This window comes from Corvus brachyrhynchos, unplaced genomic scaffold (genome assembly GCF_000691975.1).
Source record: "Corvus brachyrhynchos isolate BGI_N302 unplaced genomic scaffold, ASM69197v1 scaffold409, whole genome shotgun sequence".
Taxonomy (NCBI): domain Eukaryota; kingdom Metazoa; phylum Chordata; class Aves; order Passeriformes; family Corvidae; genus Corvus; species Corvus brachyrhynchos.
In genome coordinates, this window is record NW_008246059.1 from 1748680 (window position 1) to 1770514 (window position 21835).

Genomic DNA, 21835 nt, shown 5'->3' on the forward strand with positions numbered 1-21835 from the left:
CTTAAGGAGGACCCTGGCACTGTGCTTTGCTCCTCCTGGTGATATTTCCATAAACTGTCCTAGTTTGGGATGAGTCAGAAATATGACTGGACTCCCACTGAAGCAGATTTGCTCGCATGCCTCTGAGCCTTTTCAGAAGCCAAGAACACTCTCACATACCATAATGCCAGTTTCTAGCTTCCCACAGAGTGCTGTGTTTACTGCACATCAAAGGCCCATTTCTGCTAATACATACAAGAGAGAAACTCAAGTGTCACAATCAATTTAATCCAGCATTCATCCAGGCTGCTGCCTTTGCCCTCATCCCTGTCTGCTTGTTTCTGCTACTCAGGATTTGTTTTGTGGACTCAGCCAGGGGACTAGTTGGTCTGTAAACTAACCTGGGAAAGAAATCCTCTGTTAAAAGCTTAATTGCCAGTTGAATCAATTCCCACACCCAGTTTGTTGTGAGGCTCTGTGAACACCAGCACAGGCATGACGGTGTGGGCAGGAAAGTGCAAACTGTGTATGGGGGAAAGTGGAAATGCTCATTCCAGCAAAAAAAAGATTTTTGCGGGATTAAGTCAGTCAGAGAGCTGGAGCTTTATTTATAGTGCAGGAGAACATATGGAGTCCGACAGGAAATGGGGTTTTATTGCAGTAGGTGTTCAGTCTTTCATCCAAAAAGCTGACTCTCTAGGCCTGAGACAATTCTGTTGCAGGTAAATAGAGAGCAGCAAGAATCACATGTGGTAGTAAATCAGGGCATACCAGAGAATCTCTGCTTTGGTTTTTCTTCCTACAGCATTACTGCACATGTTCCTGAGTCCGTACCGTGATCTCCTCCTTCTGCCAGAAAAAGCGTCTCAAGAGGTTTCTGTTGTTTTAATTCAAGCTTGCTGTTGATAGGAGGGAGGGCAGGGGTTGGGGGTGGGTCAGGGGAGAAAAGCACTCAGGTGGTGCTTTATGAGTTTGAGGTGGTTTTTTAGTTCGTTTGGGTTTTTTAATAATTTTATTTTTGGTGAGTGCCATTTCTTACTTTTCCCTGAAAACACTGAGGTCCATACACTCCTTGTCCTTCAGAACACACAAGGTCATAAGTCTTCACCTGAATACAGGATTCATCTGCTAAATCTCTGACAATGGCTAGCCAGGAAAAACATACACCACCAATCTACAAGTGTTCTGCTATTTCTGCAAATTTTCATCTCTACTCTACAGGTGAAATCTATTGTTCAATAAAGAACTTTAATATATTGCTCATGAGGTTTGTTTTTTTAAAATCTTCCTCCATTAAAGTCACAGAACAATTTCTGTGATTCAAATTAGAAATAAATGAGAAATGGCTAAGACTCAATATTCATCACTTTCCTATCAGCCACTAGCATTTTTTCAAACACAATTTACCATCCAAGTGTTTCAATCTTACACTGAAATGCTTTAAAGAAGAGTTATAGGCAAACTTCTGGATTACAACCTACAATTCCTTTACATGTTTCGAACAACTTCCTGCCATACCTCTTCATAATAGAAATAACCTCTGCTTTGCTCTAAAAACAATACTTATCCTGGCTGTATGCTCATTACTACCTATAGTAATAAAGTTATATTGCTGAAACAGATATTTTAAAAATGATGGGTACATGGATTTTTAGTAAAAGAGAAGCTATTTCTCTCAAAACATCTTTAAATAGTGGCTCAACTCTATTGAGCTCTATTTAGTATTCTAGAAGCCAAAATAACATTCAAACAGCTAAAAAAAAACTTTAGAAAATAACTGTTAAACACAAACTAACAAAGATGCTCCACTGTCTTTTAGTGGGGAATTGAGCATTATTTAGTCTCTCTTATTTCTGCAAAGTATTAATGCACATGAAAGAATAAAGTACAACTAGAAACATTATTTAGTCTCTCTTATTTAATGCACATGAAAGAATAAAGTACAACTAGAAGCATTATGCAAATTAAAATCAGTTAGTATCTCCCTGCACGATTACACATACCAAGACACACGATATTCAGACTCAGCAAAAAAGGGTGCATTATTTAAAGTTAGTTTTAAAATGCATGCATGACTTGAATATGTGTCACACTCATCATATATGCAGAGAAAAATTTAGACAAACCATACTATTTTATGAAGTTAATTCATGATTGAGTCTAAGCTCTGAAAAGCAGGCCATGGTTTTTCCTTTCATCGGAGAAGAGCAAGTCATCTTCTGCATAGAGATTTTTCTTTCCATCTTACTTGCACGCAACTTTTATCTAATGACTTATTACCATCAATGCAGCTCTAATTAAATGTAGACAACTAAGACAGCTGTAGATTAGGGAAGCATCAATTTACTGCAGTGCAGCTCAGGGAGATCAGAAACTCACGGATGCGTAATGTTCCAGCAATCACATCCTACGCTGGACCCCTCAATTGCTCCCTATGTTCTTCACAACTCATTTAACAGATTGGCAAACTCTGGTATGACAAGTCTTTCACACTATGGGCTCTCAGGCCACTGTTAAAGGCTGGATGAGAAACTTACCCTAATCTGAAGCTAGTCAGTGTTAACTGCACAGTTTGGTATTTAGGAAATCCTAATTCATGCAACAGAAAATACTAGAAATAACATTTAAGAGTCTATTTTTCAGTGATGCATTTTGTGAGCCCATTTGTGATATTTCATTCTGCCTTGTCTGTGTTGTTTATTCATATATAAATTTCTACTCTGTTAGGGAAATCCTCCATCCACAGCCACTCTGCACCCTGCTTCAGAATAGGTGGGCAGGCTCTGAAACAGTGCCTGTTTGTTCACTCTATCACCAGCAATAGAGGCTTCAGAAACCTATGCTGCCAGTCCAAGTGTTCCAAACTTTTCTGTATTTGGCTTTCAATCCATGTATAAAAACAAACAGCTCATAAACATTTTATGACCAACACATCCACCTCACTCACAGTCATTCATATAGCTTCAGTGATACACGATCTACCTGCAATCATAGTCAAATGTGAATCCAAATCCAGTTTTCCCCCACATTGTTCAAATACAGCTTCAAGGGAAGCTGGTAAATAACAACATGCTGCTGTATTGTTTACCCCAGCCAGAATACTGATCATAAATAGGCTTGCTGAAGAAAACAAGAACAAAGAATTGATGAAGATAATGGGGGTTTGCAAAACAAATCCTGTTTTGCAAATGGGAAACAGCTTCCCCCAAATGGTGGTCGAAGCTCAGTGCCTCTCCTTCATGACCAAAATCTTTTCTTCCCAAAACATCTTGACAGCCAGCTGGAGCAAGGCTGGGCTTAGAATAAGTGAGTATTCTCTGGCATCCCAGCAACACACTCAGCCTCATCCTACATTCCAAATTCTTTTGGCTATAGATTAGGCTCCCAAACAAGCTTAATACCAAGCTGCAATTCAAGGTGTCAGGTCTGAGGTTTGCAGAACACACAGCCAGATGCATCATCTAATCAAAAGGCTAAGATCTGCTTTGTCATCACACTTCATAATGCTTAGGGATTTCCAATGACCAAACAAGGCAGTGTCCTGGACCAATGCCACTTTGGAAGTAATATCTAAACAGCTATTTCTCATTTAAGATTAAAAAAATTCAAAAGAAATTAGGCTCCTAATTACAGTTCATAAAACCATATGCTTCTCTTTCTAGTTAAATCTCTCAGCAACATATCTGCACTGACCAGCTCACAAAGCGTTTACTGATGCCCCTTTCAGAGGTTCCTCATTTCCACATAAGTACCTGTGTGACACTTAAAAGCTGCCACAAATCAGGTGACTTTTATCAAGAGAATATCTGAAATCTGTAGAATTTGGAAAGTGCTGTCTTTGAAGTTACTAACTCCCCACATTCTAAAGGTGCTTTTAGTTGCAGGAAGCTCAGTGAGAACACTAGCTCAGTAATAATCCCGTAATTGCTCAGCCTTTTGGGGCTATGTCACTGTGTCAGTGTTAAGGTTCAACAAGGCCAACTGCTAAGTCCTGCGTATGGGTTGGGGCAATCCTAAGCACAAACACAGGCTGGGCAGAGACTGGATTGAGACCAGCCCTGGGGAGGACTTGAGGGTGTTTGTGGATGAGAAGATCAACAAGACCTGACAAAGTGCAGTCACAGCCCAGAAAGCCAACTGTATCCTGGACTGTATCAAAAGTAGCGTGGCCAGAGGGTGGGGATGGGGATTCTACCCCTCTGCTCCTATCTTTTGAGAACCCACCTGGAGTGCTGTGTCCAGCTCTGGGGCCCCCAATATAAGCATATGGACCTGCTGGAGTGAGTCCATGAAGGCCATGAAGATGACCAGAGGGCTGGAGCACCTCTCCTATGAAGACAGGCTGAGAGAGCTGGGGTTGTTCAGCCTGGAGAAGAGAAGGCTCCAGGGAGACCTTACAACAGTACCTAAAGGGGGCCTACAAAAAGGCAGGACTTTTTACAAGGGCATGTAGTGATAGAAAAAAGGAGAAATGGCTTCAACTGAAAGGTGGTGGATTTTGATAAGAATATTAGGAGGAAATTCTTTACTGTGAGTGTGATGAAGTACTGGAACAGGCTGCCCAGAGAAGTTGTGGATGCCCCATCCCTGGAAGTGTCCAAAGCCTGATTGGACTGTGCTCTGAGCAACCCAGTCTAATGGAAGACGTTCCTGCCCATAGAACCAACAGGATCTTTAATGTCCCTTCCAACGCAAACTATTCTATGAATTCATCTATTTATCTCCATATTTTTACAGCAGCAACCAATGTCATTTGCAGTCAGGATGCAAAAAACAGTTCCCAAATATGGATTACAGTTTTTAATAAATGGATCATTTAGCACTGACTAAGATTACTGTCTCATGTTTATTTGATGCTCATTCTCTTCAGAAATTAGATATTGAGGAGAATCTGGGTCACAAAGGTATTTGAATGTCTGTGCATAATGAAGGTGAAGAGAATGAAGACAGATATAAACACTTTTGGAGATAAGTACAGTTAGCATCTAATGCATTTTTAGAGAGTGTAAACATCATCACATTTCCATTATTTTAATATGGCCAAAGTGAAAGATAACAGCAGAGTGATATGATGTTTTCATATAACCATGGTGATATGAGATAAAGACAGGAGCTATTTTTTACATTTCCAGTATTACTATCCTTAACAGGCTGCAAGAATAAATTTAAAGGCAGGGGGTGAGGTGTCAAAATGAGCCCTCAGCTTAGTTTTCCATATATGAAGCCAGCATGCAAAAATTAACTTACAGGTACAGTGTTCAGATGCCACATATTTTACTGGGATGTCTCTCCCATAGGAGCCAGGGCTCAAAATGATTACTGAATGTTGGCCATAGAAAGCTTTTGGAACGTGACAGTACCAGTGATGAACTAGATGAACACCACAAGCCTCACAGGGATTTGTGATGCTCAGACAAATATTGTATCAAATCAACTCTCAGTGAAACAGGAGATTTGGAAGGGAGAGAGAACCCAGTTTAAGCTGATATTTCCACAAAGGTGTGCTTTTGTTTTATAGATAAATGAGACCAACAGATATTTGCTGCAGAAAGGAGCAGCCCTGCTGCTCCTCCTGTGCTGTCTGACTCTGCAGTACGTTTACTCAGGGAGCTGAATCAACAAACCTTCTACAAAAAGCTGCAATCCGTTTTTCTGCCGTTTTAGCTTCTGGTGAAAGCGCATGGCCAAGGAATCAGGTTGGAAGGTAGAGGAGAAAGCTCATCCCCTGCAGGAATGACCACCTATTAGACTGATTAATTTGTAGTAGAGAATTTCCTGAAGTTCCTGTCCACAGTAAAGTTCCCCAAGAGACTGAACTGGGAGGAGGGGAATTTGAGATTGAGAACAGTTAACAACCCATTTATTTGCAGTCTGGGTTCATATCTTGTAAGGATGATGATATAGCACAGAGCCATCTTTATAATAAAAGTCACATATAAAACAACTTCTGATCATGGTCAATAACATAACTTCCAGTCAGAAACATTTTTTGTCACGGGTGAAAGGAATCCATGTCAAGTAGAAGGAAGACAAAGGCAGAAAGCAGCATGTTGTCAAAGGAAAGCACAGTCCAATTTATCACCTCAACTGAACCTCTGTGAAACTGTGCCCAGTGGAAGAAGTGTTTACTGTGTTAGCTTGATTGCAGCAGCGTATGCAAGGGAAAGGTCCTTGAACAGGTATGAGGAAAGAAGTGAAGGGAAAAGCTTTTCCTCTACCGAACAGCAAGATGCAATTCAGACAAAATCTTCCAAGCTAATATTTATTTCTTCTAGAAGCTAATTCCTAACCTGAGTTTCCTGATACCATGAATTTGCTAAGTGATATTCTGGAAAGCATCTTTCCTCCAGTCACCTGTGTACTCAACCCCATGGGCTGTGGAATGTGTCTTACCATACAAGTGTCCAGATCCTCCAAACGTTCTATCTCTGTCAGCTCCTCAACTGTGATCATAGAGCGTTTAGCGGGTTTTTCTTCAGCTAACTCAATCTCCAGGGATTCTTGCTGTGGAAGTGGTTTGCCACGTCTGGTCAAATGGTCAGCCTGGAGACAAGGATGACAACACGAATGCACCAGTCAAACTTAAGAAGACAAAGAGAACCCAACCAGAAGTTTACAGAATTTCGGTGATCAGAGATCCTGGAAGACCAAGTACAAAGGGAAAGCTCAGTTATGTTGGTTAGTCTTCACACTGGGTTTGTTTTATAAAGAATATAAAAGTGTGGAAAGGAAGCTTTTTCTTGAACTATTTTTTTCAAATTTATGAACACAAAGACAGGTACAGTATCAGCCAGTATAATTTTCATAATTATTCAATGGCCAAAATGTTATAATCTGCTATTCACAAAAACAGCACAGTTTTAAATACCTCAGTTCTGTTTCACTGAAGAAATAGATACGGAAAAGCTGTAACAACAGTTATTTGTTGTTAAAGTCTATTTTTAGACCTGCATGGCAAAAACTGTTTCTAGGACCACATAGAACATTACACAAACCACCCTGGATTGTATTTGGAACAGAGTGGGCTCATGATGTCATGAAAATGATGAAATATTTTCTAGTTCTTTTGATAACTGAAGAGAATATTAAATAAACATCTGCTAAAAGCAAATATTTGAAGATCAGCTGTCCCAAATCAGTTAGTCACAGAATCTTCAAAGGGGCAGCTAGGGAGAGCTGTAGTCCACTACTTAACATCAGCACAAGCCAGGATAACCAGTGGATTGCAGTTTTGTTGACCATCAAAAAAGGTAAAATTGACCTGAGTCAATTATAGCTCATTTAGTCTGCTGTCTACTCAGGAAAAGCAACTGGAGAGCTGCTATGGATTTATCTTCAAGCACACTAAAATAGCTGCAATAATAATTAACGCTAATCATCATCACATTAGGCAAACTGAGGTCTTGTCAAACAAGGTTTATTTTTCAAAGTTGCCTCAAACACTACTATGCCAATGCAACAAACACAGACATTTGTGGGTGTTGAATTAGTAGAACATGACACTCCAATTTAAGGAGCTGGCTGAGAACTGTATCAGAGCATTTAATCTTTGCTGTACTAAGGACTAGCTGCCAGCTCTCAGATTGCAGCTGTCAGCTGAAGATTAACAGTGTCAAATTAGACAGGAGTTCCTCTAGCAGCGTTTTTGAGATCAGTACTCCTCAAGGTTTTCATCAGTGCTGTACTATCTGAAAGAACCTGCAGCTAACAGAAACATGGCAGAGTTAAATGGTGAAAGGCACATATTAGTAATGTAGGCCAGAATGGATCACAAAGTGTATCAGCCCAAAACAAAATGTACACTTATTCCTTAGAAACCAAGAGCACTGGCAATTATTCAATTTCACAATCCTGAAGAGCAACAAGTGTCCAGAAGCCCTTAGTGGATTGGAGGTCTAGCAAACCCCATCCTACAAATGAGCTACCACTGAAAGTCTGACAAAAGGATTTCTTATATTCTCGGCCATGTAAATACAAGGAATAAGGAATATCAGGAGAAAAACAATTTCAGTCCTGTGTACAGTGCTGGTTAAAACACAAATAGTCTGTCCAGTTCTGGAAACCATAATTTTAAAAGTGACTTCTTAAACAACTGGAAAAATTGCAGAGGATTTTCAATGAAGTGACTCAAAGGCTGGAGAAAATGACATACTGTGCAGGAATCAGGGTATGTCCAGGTTGTGCAATATCACTGGACAGAAACAGCCCAGTCACTGCTTATTCCAGCTGAGCCTCCTCCAGGACAAACTGGAGCTCATTCATGTGGTCTCTCCCACAGCAGGCTGTTGCTGCTGCAGAGCTCCAGAGACCAGAGGTTGTACCTTTGCACAATGCCACTCTGTATTACAAAGATGCATGCTCAAATAACTCAGTCTTCTATTAAAAAAAAAAGGGGGGGGTGGGTTAGAAAGAGTGATTTGTTTTGTGTGTGTGAGGACCTTCACAGAGAGGAAATAAAGAGAAATAGATATGGTTCCCTTATCTAGGGGAGAAAAGCATCTGAAAAAAATAATGAACTGCAAGTTGAAGCCAGAGAAATTTCAATTAGAAATGAAGAGCAACTTTAATCACAACAACCACCCACTAAGTTCTTTAAAAAAAGAGTGGATTGTCCTTACAAAGCCCCATTGCATTAGAAGCAAAAAAGTTTTTCTGTGGATACACAGTTTATTTCTTCTACTCTTGATGAGGCAAGTACCTCTATAATAAATATCTGTGCCTCCCAACAGCTCAGGACCTTCAAGTAGCAGTGCTTCCTTTCCTACAATCCTACTCCTTTCTCTTCAAACTTGATACCTACACTTCTGAGGTAACCTCAGAATGTACTCATTGAGGAAACAAGGTCTCAGCAGTGCCTGAACAATTCTAAAGAATGAAATCTTACCTCTCATTTCATGAGCATCCAAGCCTTATACTCTCACCTTGATAAATACTAGCATTGTTCTTAACTAATGACTCAATGCTGCATCCTGATGGCATTTTTCTAGATCTGACAACAGCTCAAAAAACAATAGGACAAATATATAACACAGTCTCTTCCAAGGGTGCATCTTTCTTACAGCAAAGAGGCAAGAGCGCTGAAATAATTTCAAAAGATGTCAGGATGTCAACGAAAATAAGACCAATTTCAAAATAGAGCTGTCAAAGGAGAAACTGAACAAGTTATGAATATAAATGGCACTGTTGAGATCTGGCATATTAGATATCAACCAGGAGAAAACTCACCAGTTTGTGATGGCAATGGGAAAGTGCATCCAGGATTTCATCTACGACTCGGTCAGACAGGAAAGAAGCCACTGTCAGCTTTACTTCACTGTGTGAGGATTAAAAATGAGAGAACTTCTTAATTCATGCAGGAGATTTTCGTCTTTATTACACATTCAACGGTGTGACGATTATCCACAGTGCTGTCATTTTATTTGAAGTAAAACATTAGAGGGTGTCAGGATACATGACTGCAGGTTTCAGAAATAAACTCATGAATCACACAATAAACACAGGAGCCTCTGTACCATATTTAACCTGCTTCTAACAGTTTTCCATGACATGAAATGAAAACATCTGGGTAAGAGAGCTGAATAAAAATAAGAAGTGAAACTCGGAGTGGAACACTCCACCACTGAAGTCAGACAAACACTAATCTCAGACGAATGGGATTAGGACAGTGCTGCCTATTTAACACTACTCCACTGAACAAATACAATCCATTCGTTTCACCAATTCCTTTTTGTGCTGGTCTGCTGGTAAGGACAAGTGTACAGTGCTGGTTCTCCAGTCTATGCCATCACAACTTTGCTTCCTCTTTTGCTCTAGGTAACCACTTTCTGCCTCAAGAACTTCATGTCAGCCAGTTCCACTGCACAGACGTATGTGGAACACCACCACACCTGCACACTGAGCTTAGGTTTTCCTGGTAACTCCCTCTCAAGGAAATGTGTACCTTGAATGGCTCCCTTGGGGTCCCATCTTTGGTGACAGCACCAAATGCTCTGGCTGTGGAGGGCAGCTGATTTGGAGCTAACAGGCACGACTGTCTGAGCTGCAGCCCAAAGCTCCACCTCTGCTGCCTCAATGCCTTCAAGGCCAACTCTTTCAACTGACACTTGCCAGCAAGTGATATGATTTTGGTTTATGGTTTTTATGTGTGGACTAAGCTGCACTGGATTAACAAAGATATTTCTGTGTGGGGCTAGCACTACTGCTGCAGAGAGCCTGGAGAAAAAGGTAAGGAACTCCTTGGAAAGGCGATGCAATTCATGGGGAGGTAGAATGGTGGCCAAGCCACAGTGGGAAGAGAATGAGAGTGAAGGACTCTCCCTCAGCTACCGACATTAATTTCAAATAATATAAGGCAGGAAGGGTCACAGTGTGGCACCCTCACCCCACTGACAGTTCCAGCTTCTACAAGTATAAGAGGCAGTATTGTTGTCTTGGGGCCAAGATTTATTTGATAGGACTGAAATGAAGAAAACTTACTTCCTGAATCAGTTTAAACACTCCGAAGACATAGCTGAAGTCTTTAACACCTTTTCCTGCCTATTTTGCTGCACTCTGCAAAACTGCTTCTGAAGTCTTACTGTTTTCTTCTTCCTCAAAGATTAGCAACACAATGCAAAATGTCATGCTTTTCAAGCATCAGGCAGAAGGGAACTGAGAAGGTTTAAGTACAGGTCAACCACATTATACTGTGTAAATATATTCTCCAGTATACATTCAATATGAAAAAAAAAAAAAAAAACAACCAGTAAAAGGTCAGGTAAAAGCCTCTTCTTTTAAAGGACAAACTAAGAGTTATTTAGGGTAATGGTTTCTGCTCCAGGTTTGTGGTTTGAATATCCAAGTTTCCATTTTTCAAGTATGTCTGTCTGCTGTGCACAGCTCCCACACAAAATTTTAAAGTGATTGCTACAGCTACAGGACAAGACCAAATGTAACAACAGACAAAGCACTGCTACCAGTGAAAGCAAATAGTGCAATTTTCTTCTATTATATTAATTCACTGTTATGTGAGAAAGGTTTTTTTTAAAAAAGCATCAGTCACGAAAATGTTATTTGTGTACCATAAACCAAATCTTTCACTAAATAAGAGAGCATATGCATTAATGATCTAAGTTAACATCCCTAGAGATTCTAAATACATGAATCACCTGAACTAAGTTCCCCAGACCTGCAGGACAATTTCCTGCTCTTTGAATGCTGTAATATAGTTTCTTGTGAGGCACACAAGAATTCCAAAATTCTTCTACTACACAAACACACATACACGCAACCCAAAATCCAGATTCCAATTTTTTTAGATTAGTCTCCTAAAGTACCTAATTTTATTGAGAATATCAATTCCAGATTGCTCCAAGAGGACATTTTTCACAAAAGTGCGTGGGATGGAAATCTTCTCAGTGCTGGCCTCAATGAGGTCTTCACGGATGCGAGCCTTCTTCATTACATTTGGGCAAAGGTTTTCTGCTGCATCCACCATAGACTCAAGGAGCGTCTGCAGCACAGCAAGCAAAAAATATCATTAGATATTGGGATTTACTTTAGCTGGGAGGTGACAGCATTATTCTGGTGAACAGCACTACAACGCTTTTAGACTTGCAGTTTTTACAATTCTTCTTCCTTCTTTCCAATCCATTTTGCATCCAGCTGCAATATAAGACATTTTACAAAATATAGCTTTGAGAATCAACACACTTGCTCTGAAAACGACCAGCAACTGTACTTGTGTGCCTTTTCAAATATGAAACATTTACATCTCTGTGTGTTGAACTGTCAGAACAAATTAGCTTCCCTTGTGCACCCACCACTGCAGTGGATGCTCTGCTGCAGCTGCCTTCCCTCTAAACTGTGCCCTGAATCACCAATTTTCATCAGTGCTCCAGACCTGCCAATTTGTAAGAAGCATCAGTAAATGAGGAAGGGAGACTCCTGAGAACTCAGCATGCTGTACTCATGGCTGGAATATACCAGCTGAATATTAAGAAGTAGCTACAAGTGTGATCTGCAGTTGGCATGCAAACCTTTAATATATGGATCTTGTTTATATACATGTAAATCTACAGTGAACTTTAGGTGTAGCCAACAATTTTTATCCACACAGAATCACGGAATGGGTGAAAGGTTGGGAGGAACCACTGAAGGTCACCTAGTCCAACCTCCCTGCTCCAGCAGGTTTCCCTAGAGCACATGGCACAGGATTGCGTTCAGACGGCTTTCAAGTATCCCCAGTGAGGGAGACCCCACACCCTCTTTGGGCAGCCTGCTCCAGTGCATGGTCACCCACACAGGAAAAATCCAAAGGAGGGTGGGAAAAAAAAAGAACAGGGAGCCCAGTTTACTGAAATGGGCCAGCTTGTCTCCAATAAGACTGAGTGTTGATAACCAAAGAGAAAAAGGTACTTACAAATAAAAAAAAAAACCAAAAAACCAAAGTTTCATTGGAATGGTGTACTAGATAAGCCTAGATCTTACCCAGGCATTTGGAAATTGTACAACATAAGAACCTCACCTCTTGAAAACTCTACTGATTTCCTTTTTCTTCTCAATCCTACACCACAGGTAAGTGACCTCAGATTCAACTCCATTGTACCAGAGCTTTTTTCTCTTTGCACAGCCCTACCATAACTAGTAATTTTCTTATGCAGACAATGAGCAAGAAAAAACACCATTGCTGCATAAAACTCAATGATTCAAAGCAGCATGTTTCAGTCTGTAGCTCTTACAGTTTGAAAAAAAACCAACAAAGCAACATGAAGCAGTCACAGCACACAAGAAGGTCCAATCTTCACAACATTTGATTTACAGTTATAAGGGACAGCTGCCATTACGGCTAATAATATATCTTGTTTCTGGGTTCTCAAGATGCACTCTAAGAACTCCTCCCACACTCCCTCCTTCAATCCTCATGACTGAGGGCAGCATGACTAATGAAGAGACTTTCAAGCCTCTGCAGCCATATCCCCACGGGGCATGAAGAACTTAAATGTTAGAGAAAACTGAGCCAGGTAAACTACTAACGAGAGTTCCTGACACATCCATTTTTCCCCACAGTATTTATTCACTGGTGCAGTTGTGTATTTACCATGAAAAAATTCCTTAGCCCCTCAAGAGTTACTGATGAATCCCAATCATACAAGTGATAGACTTTGCTATGTTGAATTGCAGTCTAAGCATGGTCTTTCAAAATGGATCATGTGAAAAAATGCTGTTAAGGCATCACTGAGAAGTAGCAGGAAAAAGCAGACTTCTCCTGAAATTTCCAAAATAAATTTTTACTCAAAAAACTGAGAGAACGTGCAATTTTGAAATCAAATAGAGTTTGGATCTTATCTTTAATTGCGCTACTGAACATTATTTCTTTAATGATGGATTTTAACTGTTGATTTCACATGACTGCTATCTACAGAAGGTATCTAAGAAACCTTTCCTCACCTCCTAATTCCATCCCCAAACCTTTCACCAATGGAAAGCCACAACTACCAATATATTGACTGTGAAAGGGCACAGATTTCAGTCACAGGGCTGCAAGTATCAGTCACCAGGTGAAAGAAGAGAACAAAGTACTACCCAGAGTTAAAGAATCTTAAAATTCAGGAGAAAGATAGTGATGAAAAGGACTGAAGTATGATCAGACTAAAAAATGGAACAGGTGATGGAGCCAACAAACCCTTTGCACTAGGACAAAATTTAGGAAGAATATTTTGAGCACTCCTCAAAATCGTGTTTGTGTAAGCTCCACTTATCTTGCTTATTTTCCCGTGGTGTTTTACTGACTGAATAAAGCATCTCCAGGTTCTGTGTGTCCACATTGACAGCAGCAGGAGAAGAAAATGGGAAGAGCCTTGCTATAATTTCTCCTCTGGTCAACTCAACTCACTCCAAGATACTGTTTTTCCTGACTCTAACTCCTGTCTTCACCCCTCTTTCTTTCTGTCAGTTAAACAAAACCCCAAAATCAAAAATCTCTTATTCACCTGAACAAAGTTCATTTGGTTTAACCAATTTCCAAACTTTTTAGAATCACACTCTGGTTGCTATAGAAACTAAAAATGAAACTCCACTTACAGCACACAGGATGTTTTTTCCCCAACAATTACAAAAAGAACTGTCCTTATGTGAGCTCCCTTATCTATCTTTAGAAATAATAAATTGCTTATCATGTTTTGAACTGACCTAAACAACTGGGGAAAAAAATAATTCTAATCCACGTTCAACACTTCCTCCTTCATGCATAGCACTTAAAGGAAAACATTTCCACCTTAAGAGAAAATTAATAAAAATGAGTCTTGGACTATACAAAGAGCATTTTGACTTTATAGTTTCTTGTAAGGCACTTAAACTTGAATGCCACAAAAATCAAAAGTAAATGTAAAAGTCAGAGTGGTTGAAGTGAAGTGTTTTTTGTTGTAAATGCATAAAAGTATAAATGGAAGACACATTAACTCAGGAACATTCCAAATGCTGATGAGGATTTTTTTCCCCCCTTCTATAAGACCCTCCAAGATGAACTCATTTAAGTGCATGAGCCCTGCACAAAGGGCTGACCTGACTATTCCTGTCCCAATAATAACCCAGAAGTTCCACCGGGAAGAATCTTACGGATAAATCACTTTCATGTTTGCAGAAATAGTCGCCTTATTTCATATAATGGGGAAAGGGAGAAACATACTAAAAATAGAGCACCATTTTCCTCCTCATTAACTTTTTAATTTCAAAGAAGTAATTAGTAATATGGCATTATTATTGTTCTTCATTATATTCCCACTGACTGAAGCATTTTCATGTTTCAATTGAAAGATCAAAGAATCTGAAGATGAAGGTTGTAAAGTGTTTAAATACAACAGAGCACAGGCAAGGCAGCTTAGTCATAAAAGGAAGTTGATCTGAGGCACCCCAGAGCCATATTTTTAAATTCAGCAGCTTCCATACAGATCCCAACTGTTGTTAAAATGTCTCCACCTTGTCTTCTTCCCAGACTGACACCTTTGCACGTGTTGTATGGATGACTCTCCTTTGCTTGTTATACAGGAAGAGCAAATACAACTGAAGGTTCAAGTTTTCTGAGCAGAAGCTGGCTGAGCAACAGGTGAGAACATTTACAGATCACTGACATCTATTTCAAGAGCTGAGGTTTAACAGGCAACTTGCAAGAAGATTTCCTATAAAGTTGCCTGTACCAGTTCTTTGGGCACTCTCAATACATACAAGTTATCCAAATCAAACAGTAAAGTGGAAATCCTGCATCAGGTTCAAAAGTGATCACTGAGAAAAAAAGTCTGCAATGAATTCTATAAAAAAGCAGCTTTCACTCCACTGGGACTCCTCAACTACTGAGCACTTTTCTCCAGGGCATGAGGCTTCTTAGGGTGCTTGAGAAATGCCTTTATAAAAGGTTGAAGGAGCAATTGATTAGTCTTCCCCTTCTAGCAGATGAAAAAAGATGATAATAAACAGTGTATGCTCCTTCTGCCCACTGAAAACACTAAAGCAACTTTTTCTTGTATTCCAACTGGGAAAAAAATCCAAATAATAAGGCCCAAAGTAGTAAGAAACTAATAATGGAAAGATAGCTAGCCTACATACAAATCTACTGAGAAGAAAAATGAAGTGTGGCACATTTGCATTTAGCAACAGAAAACCTCAGATTTAGTTATTTCTGCATGTGAGAGATGGTAACACATCTATCCACAGACCTTAAGTTGCTCATCCACTACCCTTGTGACTTCTCCAGCCATGGATTCAAGCGTCTCCTGGATTGGATTGGAGAGTGAACCATTTGCTCCTGCCCAAGCAGCTCCACCAAGGTGATACAGATTTGGTAACAGCTGTAAGACAGGAAGAGTATCTTCAGAATATAAGCTCATCACCACCTGTCTTCAAACCAGGACAAACAACAGAAAATGTCTTTGGCAAAATCAAAATCTTCATAAATTAGAATTATCTTATCACTTTAAGTACTACCTATAGCTGGCCATCTGAAGAAAATACTCTTTTGTGACACATTATTATTTTCACTCCCCAAAAAGACAAAAGCTGCAAGCACACACAGAACTGCTCTCAGCATTACCAGTGTGCTGGGAAAGGCTTACTGTTTTGGAGTTCTTAGCATCCCGCATCAGCCGTTCTGCACATTTGACATCCTCCTGTACAGCATCCACACCACAGTTTCTTAGAGAGTTGAGATGATCTTGCACTTTTACACATATTCTGTCAATCATCTACTTGAGCAAAAGAAATATATAAGATAAAACATCAGAACAAACACAACCTTAATCCAGTCCAGGTAGAAAATCAACAGCAGCATGAGATTTGCAGTGACAATACAACAACCTGGAAAAGCATGATAAGACCTTGGAAGTATGTCGCTACTATTGAAGGAAAGAACTACATCTCGTAAAGACACCCCCAAACGTTGCAAAAATAAATAAAACTTTACCATCAGGAAAAATAAATGCTGTGGAATATTTCCCCCACAGTTACCTCCAGGGTAACTGCAAAATAGGATAACTTGTTGATTATTAAATGTTACTCTGGTTTTTGGATTAAATTTAATGCTGAAAATGTTGTTGATATACCTAAGACTAAGGTCTAAAGGTCTCTGAATTGTTAAGAAGTTCAGACAGTAAAAGAAAGCTCTCTCACTATCCATTCAACAAACACTAACAGCGATTTCTCCAGTCTGAGCAAAATGCAACTGTGCAGGCTTCTGCAGTATTCTTTCAAAATGTAAATATTCCTAGTTGCAAGGGAATTAAAACTATCAAAGCAGAAGTTTCCATCAGACATTTCACAGTGGGATAAATTGAACTTAATCTGTACCCGCAAGACAATTCATTCAACACGCTGCAAATGCAGGGCAGGTGGTATATCTGTATCTTACGAGACAAACCACTAAGAATGCCTGTCACACAGTCAGCTTTGATTAAGATATATAAGGCAGGGAGACATAGAGTTAAAAGTCTTTATCAGCCCACTTAGCATACATTAGAATCAGCTATCTGACATTTTGAAGCAACATCTGAGTGCACGCATCATCATATAAAGGCTGCAGTTCCCGCATCTGATATCATTAGCAATGAGAACTGAAATAATTTCACAGCATGCCCCTTTCTGGATCCACATGACTCCTTCTCTTCAAAGGGTTTTGGGTGGGTGTTTTTTTTAACAAGTACAGAAAGCTAATTATTAGACAGTAGAAATTTTCATTGGGACATCTGGACAGAAAAAAAACCACACTCTGGGAATAATAATGCAATTCTATAATACTAGAGAGTCTTCTCCAGCTCTCTTTTAAAACTGTTTTTAAAAGTTATCCTTATTGTACACAATTTAATATAGAAATCAGTAATTTTATTTCAAAATAACAATAAATTACATTTCCTGAAACTTGATGTGTATGTGGTGATGGAGAAAAGCACAACTAAAACCAACAAGCTATAAAAAAGACTAAACTTATTTCATACAGAGATTATTAACTTGGGGGGGGGGGGTTGAAGTGGCATTGGAACAGACAAATTACTAGAATGAAACAACTGCTCTTGCAGTTCTTAGTGCCAGTATACCTCCATATACCATTTTCTCCCTCAAGAGAGAGGTTAGACTACAATTTCAGGTTCCAGTAATGAAACACTGTCCCATTAAATTTTAATAACACAGGGAAAGCACAAGCAAACCAAACTGTTCCTGGTTTCAACAGTAGTTTACTTGGTAATAGCCTGAGTCTTTCTCCACACAGTACTGCTGTATAGAAGACCTCCATCTCGCAAATGCTTTCCTTCCAAATATATTGTCATTGATAATAATTATTTCTTGGGAAACACTATAACCCACGAGGCACACCTTTAAAGTACTCAGAATGAGACAGAACTTCCTCCCCAGGCAGACTGTAGGCACTGAGGAGTCCAGTAAGTAACAAATTCTCACCTGCTGAGTGGTGCTAGTGACAATGCCTTGCTGCAGCCGATATGCTTGCTCCTGTAGGTATTTCCTGGTCTCATGGTTACGAAGCAAGTAGTTTTCTATCTAAAAAAAAAATAGAAAAAAAAGCCAGATTGGGAAACTGATTCTCTTCACGTTGTAATTTGCTTTCAATTTTGCTGCCGTCTCACAGAAAAAAAAGCCAGATTGGGAAACTGATTTGACTCTTCACGTTGTAATTTGCTTTCAATTTTGCTGCCGTCTCAGAATTGGGGACTGACAAGAAAAACTGCCTAATTATTTGGTTATCATCTGCAAACTTTATTTTGTGTGTCTCAGTGCTTAATAACCACATTGGCAAATACTAATTCACTCACAAACTAGTGAAGCATGGTTAAATATTGTGCTTTTGCCAGTGTTTTCTGAAAGAATCTTCTATTTAGAATAATTTAGCAAATTATGCCGACAAACTATTAGATCGTGGTTTGAGAAATATTTGAAGGGAATCTTAACTGTTAGGTGTTGTAGAGATCATGATGGCTCATTAATTTCTTTTAGATGTCTTGGCCTGCTGCAAAGACACAGATTTGAATAGCAGTATGTCTGAAGAGAAGATAATCTATCTATAAGTGTCTAAGTGATAATGCAGTCTTAGTTCACACCTTAGTTAAGGCTAAGGAGTACAGAAGCGCTCTTCAAAGACAACTGATTCCTACTTACAGCCCACCACAATTGTCACCAGCAGTAAGCACCCACCATCCTCCAGCTTCATGGCACAAAGAGTAACCCCCTAAACCTGCTCTATCAAACTTAGTGAAGCCAAAAAAACCTATTAGCAAACTGCTTATGGTTCATCAAAGATGGATCTGGTCTGAAAGAGACAGGGGAGAAAAGGATGGGTGGAGTGGCCAACACGTTGTGAGGCAGAGATCAGTGGGGATGGTCACGTCTAACACGGCACCAGCAAGAACTCCAATATCTGACCATACCCCAGAGTAAAACCTTGGGTTTATCCAGTTTGCCCACCCCAAGCAAAGTGTGCTGCAGAGACAGTGGAGGTCGGGACAGTGGCTGCTGTGTCCTTCAGTCAGCCAGGGCAGCTGTCCCAGCACCAAGCACGACAGCTCAGTCCATGCAGGCAGGCTTCCATCCCAACCTGCTGGGTATCAGCTGTGTTCACAGCACCACTCCTGACACCGGTACCTTTTCTGGGAGGGAACTCCCTTGTGTTGTGCAAAGAAAGCCTGAACCACACATGTTAAAACAAACTCAGGGTCTAACAGTTTTAGCAACTTTGATATGAATAAAAGGAAACACTCTTTGTACATAGCACCTAATTAACACACACATTTAAATCCCCATGGCCAGAAGCTTCACAGTATTTTTTTCAGAAATGCACCTATGAGCCTAGATATGAACCTAGCCAACTATATTAAATGAGATGTAAGAAATATGTCCATCCCCCATGAATTAGATTTTGACAAGCAGAATTTAGATCATTGCATCAAAGAAAAAAGTACTAACTACCAGCACTTCCCCCTGTGATACTCAAATTACTGAAAATAAGGATCATAGACATTTGCTTTTTAATCACAGTTATCTGTAAGAACTATTTATAAGGTTTTTACGGCCTTACTTTGGCTGAAGGAAAACTACTCATTAAAGAGATGTGAAATGTATGCTTCCTGATTGAGCAGGAGGCTCGTTTGGAGCTCGCAAGATTTACCATATTAAAACTCAGCTGGGAGTTTTATAACTCATGCAAGTAGAACAGCTACAGATACTGTCAACACCTTTTCATCCAAAAGAACATGCTGGTGCAGTTGCTTACTTAGGACAACACAGTGTGCGAATTTTATATGTACAATATAAAACACAGGCAGTAAATGTTTTCATCCTCCCTCAAATTAAAGAGCATCCTTTGTTTTGTACAGAGCTGACTGCACTTTTTATGCCGATATAAAAAACGCGCACCACTAATTCTAAACATTTGGTAATACCCACAAGCACGTATGTAACAGACATGCATTTTCTAACTCTCCCTTTCATAGTCAGGCACACAGCAGTACCAGGTCTAGCTTGCACTTTTTTAGTTATGACACTTTGACACTACACCATTGCATTCCATCAGCCTTCACTCCCAGCATTGTTTGGAACAAAAAGCTCTTGCAGCACTTGATCACCACGTGTATGTCTATGCAAACCAAACAATCCTTGAATCCAGCAGAGAATACTTATTCAGCCAAGCTTGAAGTCTCAGTCACTTAAAAGTACTTATTTTTGCTGATTTTATTTCTGTTAACTGGTGGCATATGCAATACCTTTTGCAGCGCCTCTTCTGTTTTCTCAGGGTTTGTTTTGAGTGCTTGGGAAGCATCATTCATTGGTATAGGCATGAATCTCAATGTATAATTCCTAAAGAAAAAAACATTGACAGTGAAAGTTAATCTAATTACTGTATCTCTTTATAATCACTGTATCTCTTTATGAAGAATAACCTAGAAGGGAGAAATAAAGTGCATCTAGCTTGTCTGTGGAAGGTACTAAATGTATTTTTCACATTTTTAAGTGGAATAGTTGGAAGCATGCATGCTCTTTTTTGATGTTAATTCTTCTTTGGCACTAGACAGAGGGGCAGATTTTGAAAAGCAGTTACATGATCAGTGCCCAGTGGCTGCTGATTAAAGGCTTAGCTACCCTCTGTACCTCTGTGCACAAGGTTAGATTTTTTTCCTGTATCTAAACAGAACAGGGAACATCAGTGCCTGCTGGCAACTGTATCAGATCTAAGACTAAACGGAAATATTCAGTAATAGACAGATAGCAACTAAGAGACTGAGTTTTAGAAATTTACTATTTAATAACTTCTTGTGTTTACAACAATTTGAAGACACTTGCTGAATTTTTAATAAAAAGCTGACAAAACAAGCATAGCATCTCCACATCGCTTTATGCAAACAATTGTTCCCTGTTTTACTTATTTGCTTGAAAAAATATTTCTGCAGCTTTGTCCATCTGCTGTAATAAGAGATTAAAGACAGGAGTTTGGTCTTGAGTCAAAATTACATTTGAACTCTGAGAACATAAACTATCATGACACAGTTATACTTAAAATGCTACCTCTCTACAGTGGTATGTCCACACAACTTCAGACTTGAATAAATGGGGGAAAAAAAAAGAGCAGGAAGTTCTTAAAACCTGGAAAGGAAAGTATTCTTTCTATTTTCAATTAATCCTTTATTTCCTGCAAACATCTCTTTCTTCTCCCTCTGCAAACATCCCACTAACCATCTGTTCCTATTCCATCCAGAGCTACATAAATACATTTGGAACCCTCTATTTTTGAGCACTTCAAAGTTGGCAATTTCAATTGAGTCACCACCATTGATGACAGCAGACCACTCCTCACTAAATGCATTAACTCCAACAGCAGACACCTTAAAGAGTGTGAAACTCCAAGATTCTTTCACTTCTTCCCCCACCAGTTGCTTGGTCACATGCAACACCATTCTCTGAAGGGCAGCAGCCTCCTGAACTGCAAACACACTGATTCCTCATCGACACTACCCAACATTTTACTTCAAATGATAATGGAAGACTTTTATATTCCTTCCTCAATGCAAACATGGTGATGCATAGCTGCCAGTGGCAGGCAGTCAAGGTCCTTGTCCTTCCACAGTGTTCAACTGTCTACTGCATCACAGTCAGAAAATTAACTCTTCATTTTAGTCGTCTCATCCTTCAAAAGAACATTGCAAACATATACAGACCCTGTTATGTGTCCTCATGTAATACTAACCAGTGCATAAATGGCTGTCCACCACCATGGGGAGAATTTTTAAATGTCAGAGATACTGAGCTCAAAGACAGGTAATTACAGAGCTTGCCAACTGCCTGACAGGTGGGCTGTTTATTGAGTTAAAAAAAAAAAAGAAGGTAGATT

General features: G+C 39.6%; 1 protein-coding gene across 1 annotated transcript in view; it reads right to left on the minus strand.

The window, feature by feature from the left end:
* Positions 1-21835, minus strand: part of CARMIL1 (capping protein regulator and myosin 1 linker 1) — a 197305-nt gene that overhangs the window by 35446 nt on the left and 140024 nt on the right. The window contains 7 exon segments of the mRNA XM_017746126.1: positions 6373-6522; positions 9205-9292; positions 11295-11470; positions 15669-15800; positions 16065-16193; positions 17899-17997; positions 20214-20307. Of these exon segments, the coding sequence (XP_017601615.1) occupies positions 6373-6522; positions 9205-9292; positions 11295-11470; positions 15669-15800; positions 16065-16193; positions 17899-17997; positions 20214-20307 (868 nt within the window).